We start from the raw sequence: 7,833 nt of genomic DNA, 5'->3' as shown, positions 1-7,833 counted from the left end.
GCAATGTATTTGAAGAAGCCCTTTCTGTTGTCCTTGACGTCCCTCACAAGTTTTAGTTCCCAGGAGGCCTTAGCTTTTCTAATTGCCTCCCTACATTCTCTGACAGCAGTTCTATATTCCACCTAAGTGGCCAGCCCTTCCTTCCACAATTTATATACCCTCTCCTTCCACCTGAGTCTGCCCAGCAGATCCTTGGTTAACCATGCAGGTCTCCTGGATCTCTTTCTTGATTTCCTACCTGTTGGGATGCACTGATCCTGAGCCTGGAAGAAGTGGTCCTTGAGTACTGACCAGCTCTCATGGGCCCCTTTACCTTCCAGTTCCCTCTTCCATGAGGTTTCCCCTAGCAATTGCTTGAAAAGGCCAAAGTTGGCCCTGCTGAAGTCCAGAGTTGTGATCCTGCTTGGTATTCTCTTTCTACTGCACAACATCCTGAACTCCACCACCTCATGGTCACTGTAGCCAAGATTGCCCTCAACCTTCACTGCTTCAACCAGACCTTCCCTGTTGGTGAGCACAAGGTCCAGCAGCGCTCCTCTCCTGGTCGGTTCATTCACCATTTGCATAAAAAAATTATCATCGATGCACTGGAGGAACCTCCTGGACTGAGGATGTCTGGCTGTGTAGGTCCTCCAGCAAATATCTGGGTAGTTGAAATCCCCCATCAGAACCAGGGCCTGTGATTGAGAGGCTGCTGTCAGCTGCCTGTAAAGGCCTCATCAACTTTCTCCTCTTGATCAGATGGTCTGTAATAGACACCCACCACAGTATCACCTATGCTAGCCTGCCCAATTACAAATTAAAACCTCTTACTGCATACATGCAAAACTTAATTTCTGTTATTAACTATGTTGCATAGTTTTTTAAGACCCGTATCCCATAATACTAGTTCTTTCCAAACATGTAGTACTGACAGAGCCTTTTCTACAAACTCCACATGGAAAAATGTGGAAATGTATTTCTTTCCCAATCCATGAAGAAAAAAAAGGCAGTTATAACTGACAGCAAATCTTACCTAAATATTCTTTGCTTACCTTAATTACAAAAATTCATATATCTGAACCCTGATTATATGGATATTTGGGTTGATGATAGAAAATTACTCTCAATTATCACAGCATTGTATTTGTCTCAAAAGAATAAATGTTAAAGTATTGTTGCTAAATGTAATTTTGTACATTAAAAATATTAATGTATTCTGTGTTCATGGAAAATTCTGTTCTGTAATTTATTTGCAGGTTTTTAATGCAAAAACCGCAGAGCTCTTGAGTCACCATCAAGTTGAGATAGAGCAGAAGTTCCCTAGAGAAGGGTATGAATTTTCTGTTTGTTTTTTTTTATTTGTGTACATTTTGATGGAGCTTATGTATTTTTATCTATGAATGATCAAAAGTGGATTAATAATTATTAAGAATATAGTATCTGCTATAAAAGACTGGGTGGTAGAAAAAATGGCCTAAAACCCTCACATTGGATGTCTGGTATGTGCTCTGAGTTACATAAACTAAAAATATCTAGTGTTTTACTCTGACCACTCATTAACATATTTAAACTTTAAACTTAAAGTTTAAATGAGACTTGGAAGTCATTTAAAGTGTCAAAGTTGGTCATTTTTATAATTCAATCAGTCTTCAGCTTAGTCTGTAGAAATTGATTGGTTTGTTCTGAGATGTTTGTGTGTTTGTTTGTTCTTAACTGATATTCTACCATTTGCTGCTAAAGCCCTCTGTATAGTATAAAACCAAATGTCTTTGTTTTCTGCAGATGGTTTTGCTGTGAAAATACAGCTTAATGTTTAAAAAGGATTTTAAAGTCATTACACTTTTTCTAGATGTGTAAGCATACTTCATAGCTATGATTGTGTCAAAATGCTCTGTTGTTTTTTCAGACTAGAATTTCTTTTTTTCCCTAAATATAATGTTTTGTCTTTTATTAACTGATGTTTACTGTTTGTTGAAGATGGGTAGAACAAGATCCAAAGGAAATATTAAAATCTGTCCATGAATGTGTGGAAAGGACCTGTGAGAAACTGCAACAACTGAACATAGACATCACTAATATAAAAGGTATTCGTAGTACTTAAGGGTAACTGGGGGCTTTAACACACTTGTGGCTGAGCAAGTCAGATTCTCTAGTTTTTAAGTCAATAAATAGAAACATGGCAGCACGTCCTGGCCTCAAAGAAAATGTTAAATTGGAATTGAGAGCAGTTTGTTTGGGTGGAATAATGAGAAAATAAGTTCTTGGTGTATATTAGCAGTGCAGAATCTACCAGGTAGACTTAACCTAATCTTGCAAAATCACAGAAACAAGTGATGACTGAAGAAATTCTGAAATTTAAATTAGAACTTACTGGGAAGAGCTCCATCAGTGTTGTTGCTGTCTCAGTCAAAACCAGAGCACATAGGTTAAGCAGCAAAAAAATGAATGATGAGTTTTTAGAAGTAATATTCTGAGATAATAACACAAAAAAGTTGGAAGCTTTTTATTGCCCATTTACTTTCCTCTTCTCCTTACCTATTCCTCCCTCCTCTCCACCTCTCCCTTCCCTCCCTCACCCCCCCAAAAGGGGAAAACAAACCTTCTGAAAAGGATACTTGTTTCTATTTTGTCCTGAAGCCATTGGAGTCAGCAACCAGAGAGAAACCACAGTGGTTTGGGACAAGAAAACTGGAGAACCTCTTTATAATGCTATTGGTAACTATTATACTTTCAGAATATGTAACATCATAAAATAAGTGTGTTGTAGAAACATGCTTTCCTCGTTACCTGTGCAGATCTCACTGTGGCCTACTGTACTACCTCTTTTGATTTTTATTTTTTTTCATATCTGTCTCATAAGCTGTGTGTTTGTATTCACTAATGCAATTAAAAAAAAACTCCACAAACTATTCTGTTAAAGTTATTATTTGATAGTTAATAAACCATTTTATGGGCATTTAACTAAAAACAGTGTTCCTGATGGGTTTTATACATCCCTGGTATGTATTGAAGCTCTGACATATGCCCAATTGCTTCATTTTGAATGAAGGAACATACTAAATTGTGTTAAGTAGGTTCAATAAATGATTACTGATTTGGAGTTTTATTTTTACTCTTCCTTAGCTTTTCAGATTACATTATCTAAGAAATGGTGATTGTTTAGATTTGCTCTTTTAGGCCATGTCAAATGCCAGATTTAGTTTAGCATGATATCACTGAAAGAACAGGACTTTTCTATATTCAAATATATGTTGTTAGCAGCTTTATCTTAAACCCAGCTGTACTTTGATAACGCTGGCATAGAACTTCAGTTCAAAGTTTTCATAGGAATAGTAAATAATCAACCTGCTATTTGTTTTAATCTCTTAGTTTAATGACAGTCATCTACTGTAAACAAAGTAGTATTACTCATTTGCTTATGCTCTGATAGAAAAAAATATATATCCCATTATTTGGAAATGCTATTTGATTTCTCAACTCATTTGTTTTTTCTAAATCAAATTAGTTTAACCATTTTTATTTTTTATAACAGCATATTTAAAATACAATGGCAGTACAATATTCTTTCAGCTACATGAATAGCTTAAAATAAAGACAGAAAATTACTGACAAGAGCTCTAGTTTTGTAGAAGAAGCTTGTACATGTCACTTTTTGTGTATTAAATCAGTTCATCAGTTAATTTTATTCATGTTTTCAGTGTGGCTTGACCTGAGAACCCAGTCAACAGTTGAACGGCTTCTTAAAAAAATTCCAGGAAAAAACAAAGCCTTTTTTAAGGTAAGAATATTCAAGAACATTTAAATAGTAGTTGAACTATTATTGCTCCAGTTTTGGAGATGTGCCCTTGAAACTCCTTAAAACAAAGTAAGCCAGTTGTAGCTCCTAGTCTTTAGCTTGTCAGACAATAAAAAAATGTACTACTACACACCAATCTGAGCCTGGAAAATGTTTATTTTCTTCAAGATAAGTGGTAGCACTCCTTACACATCTCACTAGAGAAATGTAATGAGTAATTGTTACTTAAACTTATTAATGTGATACCAATCCTATGATAAGTAAACACACAAAAATTAAGAGCAAGTAGGAAAAAACTGCTTGGGAAATAATTTATTGATGTGAAATATATTATTGTTTCTCATCTTATGCCTTCATATTGAAATTAATTGCAACCAATCTGAGCACTGGGAAGATGGTTTATAAAGAGCAAATTCTTTTTTTTTTTAATTTATTATATAACCATTTGGAAAATAAATGCTTTCAAAAAGATGTCATAATTATTTGATTTACGTTTTCCTGGATTGATTGTGTAAATCCTAAATATTTTATATATCATATGTTTTCCTATAGGCAGGAAATGCATGTCATGAAGCATATAAACTTATTTGATTTTTAAGTTCTAGTAGAATACAAATTCCATCTTTCGTGTGTCATGCTTCTCATTTTTGCTGTCATTACTTGCTGTCTAGTCATATGGAGATATCCTAGATAAGACAGGACTTCTACAAACAACTGTTTTCACATAAGTGGTCTTGAAGTGCATTTAGATCAGCTTTGATCTTTGTCCATTAATGCACTGCTCATTTGGTTTTGCTATTTTCAGACTCATCTGTTGTATGTTTAGTATTTATTAAAATAACAGTTTTGTGTGATTTCACTGAGTTCTGTCCCATATTTTTTCCACCTACTATCGTCTTTTTCATCCGTAATTACAGTATTCATGGAAAAGATACTTCCATGGTGTTTAAATGCTTTGTTGTGGTTTTTTATTTTACAGTTTAGGACTGGTCTTCCAATTAGCACTTATTTTAGTGCAGTGAAACTTCGATGGCTTTTGGATAATGTGGAAGAGATTAGGCAAGCGGTTAATGATGGAAGAGCTATGTTTGGGACTATTGATTCATGGCTTATATGGGTATGTATTTGTGAGTTTGTTATCACTCTTTTAAAAATTAATTTCCAAATCATGCATATTCCTGTGCACTTTTTTGGTGCAAATTACTGTGACACATGATGCCCACTGCTCACACAGTGATGTTAACACGTCCCACTAAAGAAATTCTATTAAAGTTCCTTACAGAATAAACTTTTACTCTCCATTTACCACTGTTTTTTGGGGTTTTTTTTGTAGATGCTTATATATAGTTTACCATTTATAGGTTGCTGCAAAATTTTGCTCATGCTTTTGGAAAAATCTTGAACTATAGGGAAGTGTATTAGCCACCTTTGCAATATAAAAATCCAGGAGGTACATTTGTGCCCACATTACCTCTCTCATGCTTTTGTCCCTGTAAGAGGTCTGCCTCTTTAGTTGTTGCAGAAATACCAGTTCCCAGTCCCAAACTGAAGCTGTATGAATTTACAATTTTTTTTTTTGTGATTTGTTGAAGTAAACCTTTATCTTTTCTTGTTCAGAGTTTGACTGGTGGAAAGAATGGAGGTGTTCACTGTACAGATGTAACCAATGCCAGTAGAACAATGTTGTTCAACATTCATTCCTTGGAGTGGGATCCTGAGCTCTGCGAGTAAGCTCAGTTTTTCTGTAATACTGTTGTTTAAGGAGATTCTATAAGTGATGTGTGAAGAAACTAATTCTATATTAAGAATCCCTTATCTAGACTAGGATCAGCAATTACTGTCGTATTTACTGTTTACATTAGTAATTAAGATCCATTGTTCTCCAGTTGTCCTAATTACAACTTCCAGGATTAATTAAATGTAGCTGATTTTATCTGTAGATGGACAAATGGTTCATGGAAACAAATGACATGTAATAGTCTTTTCATTCATTAGTCAAATTTGTAAGAGAGTTATGATGGTAGTGTCTCTATTTAAAATTTAAATTTATTAACAACAATATTACAAGGATATTGTTGGAGGAGGAATGACTTCCCACATGAGAGAGTTGGATATGTCATCAAAATATTCAGATATATGCTGGTGTACTCCATAATTCAGTGTCATGTACTGTAACAAGAGCAAAAACACAATGTTAGGTTAAACCCTAGGAATCAAAGTTCCATTTGCAGATTTTTTTTTCTCTACAGCATAACCTCGTTTAAGAAAATAAATGCAAAATGCTTTCTGATTGAGCACCTGACCACATTTATTTTGTACTGTATTTAGGTTCTTTGATATTCCGATGGAAATACTCCCAAAAGTACGAAGCTCCTCCGAGATTTATGGCTTGATGGTATGTTTTCGTGTGTGTGTGAAGTTAATCTTGTAAAAATAGAACTATATCATTATAGATTTGAAAGAATTTTCGTAGATGAAGACTAATGGCTTTTGTCTAGACAGATATAACTGTCGTTATTTATTGTTGTGCAATAGTTGAAGTTAGAAATCTGAAGTTAGATATTTGTTGTTTTTTAAGATAGGAAAGGTTTTTGATAAGGATAAAAATTACGGTTACAGTAGTAAACACAGTTTATTACACAGTAAAAAATGCAGTTAATAAATTACATTTATTACAGTTAATTATTGGTTTAGAAACTACCCATGAGAATGCAATGTATAATGAGTAGATTAAAAAAAATAGATTGCTGTTGTTAGAGCACAATATTTTATTTCTCATACAATATCGAAAAGAAGTCACTATGGAAATCTTCATGATCTAAGAGGACTGGACAAGATGTGTAGTGTCTTATTTCCACATAACTGAAGGCAAAATTAGTCAGTTTCTGTGAACTGGAAAATAACAAGTGACACTTTAGATTGCCTTCTTTTTGAAAAATAAACTTCTATTGACATGTATATTTACATAGGACTTAGTAAAAAAAAAAATTGTGGAATATTATGATGTCTTTCTAATTTCACTGCTTCCAGTGCAGCTATAAATATTGTTTAGGAGTGAATCATTAATTATTATCCTGAGGCTAATGTTTCAAGTTTTCTTTGATACAGCGTCAGCTCTTCTGGTGGCATCTAATTTATTAGCTTCAGAATTGCATAAACTGGATGGTGTGATTTTGCATGATTTTCCTGGTAGTTTACCCTATTGTTTACTAAAAATGTACAGACATTTTTTAATTAAGACAAATTATGAGATTTTTCTTTAAAATATAACTCTGACCTCCCTGAGATGCAAGTATCTTTGCTAATCTGTTAGTGGAGATGCCACAAGAAGTCATTGCTGAGTCTTATTAGTGTGAGGGTCAGATGAGAATGAGTTGTATTAAGCTGAGTGAAGTAGTAAACGGAAGAAGATACTACCTGGCAACTGAAGGAGTATACCTCGTCACTTTAAATGTGAACTTTTGTTTCTCTTCCCCTTTCCTCCCATTTTTTTCTTTTTCTTCCTTTTGCTGACTGTAGAAAATCTGTCCTAGCCTGGTGAGTAGAGGCTTCCATTAGGCTGGCCACCTATGTCATCCATTCTGTTCAGACGCTCTGCATTTCCATTGCCTTTAGGATTCATAAAAGCACACCTCCTAGACCAATAAATTTGGCGGGTATTTCCAAATTTGAGATGTTACTAGTAGAGTTCATGCCAAAGTTGTTTCTAAAATGTAACCTTGATGCATGCGCTTGCCTCTGTTTGCAGGTGTTGAGTATTTCTTTTTATAGTGAAGTAAAAGATACAGCTACTGGCTTATAAATGTCATCTGTCTTATTTTATAAATGAAAAAACACAAACCATTCTGTCTACAATTATTAATTCTATTATAGTGAAACATGAGATTAATGCAGGAGATTTGAGTGTGTTTACAAACTCAGTTACCTTAAATCCAGTTAATTCAGAATTTATGAAAAAGATATTCAGATTGGAAATGTGCTTGCATGGTGTCACTGAAAATGCATTTTCACGACTGCACAAAGAAGTAAAAATTGTCAATATATACATTTCTTAT

The 7,833-nt window shown here is 34.2% G+C and overlaps 1 protein-coding gene across 1 annotated transcript in view; it reads left to right on the top strand.

Annotated features, from left to right (window-relative positions):
- Positions 1-1,238: 1,238 nt before the first annotated feature.
- The window catches only part of GK (glycerol kinase), a gene marked incomplete at its 5' end in the record, with an annotated part of 45,618 nt that continues 39,023 nt past the window's right edge, over positions 1,239-7,833 (top strand). The window contains 8 exons of the mRNA XM_009868229.1: positions 1,239-1,312; positions 1,960-2,066; positions 2,620-2,697; positions 3,681-3,760; positions 4,758-4,895; positions 5,396-5,505; positions 6,107-6,173; positions 7,298-7,315. Coding sequence (XP_009866531.1) covers positions 1,239-1,312; positions 1,960-2,066; positions 2,620-2,697; positions 3,681-3,760; positions 4,758-4,895; positions 5,396-5,505; positions 6,107-6,173; positions 7,298-7,315 — 672 coding nt within the window. The remainder of the gene's footprint in view (positions 1,313-1,959; positions 2,067-2,619; positions 2,698-3,680; positions 3,761-4,757; positions 4,896-5,395; positions 5,506-6,106; positions 6,174-7,297; positions 7,316-7,833) is intronic.

The sequence above is a fragment of the Apaloderma vittatum genome, unplaced genomic scaffold (genome assembly GCF_000703405.1).
Source record: "Apaloderma vittatum isolate BGI_N311 unplaced genomic scaffold, ASM70340v1 scaffold3244, whole genome shotgun sequence".
Classification (NCBI taxonomy): domain Eukaryota; kingdom Metazoa; phylum Chordata; class Aves; order Trogoniformes; family Trogonidae; genus Apaloderma; species Apaloderma vittatum.
Note: the sequence above shows the minus strand (reverse complement) of the source record. Positions and strands in the feature narration are given on the sequence as shown.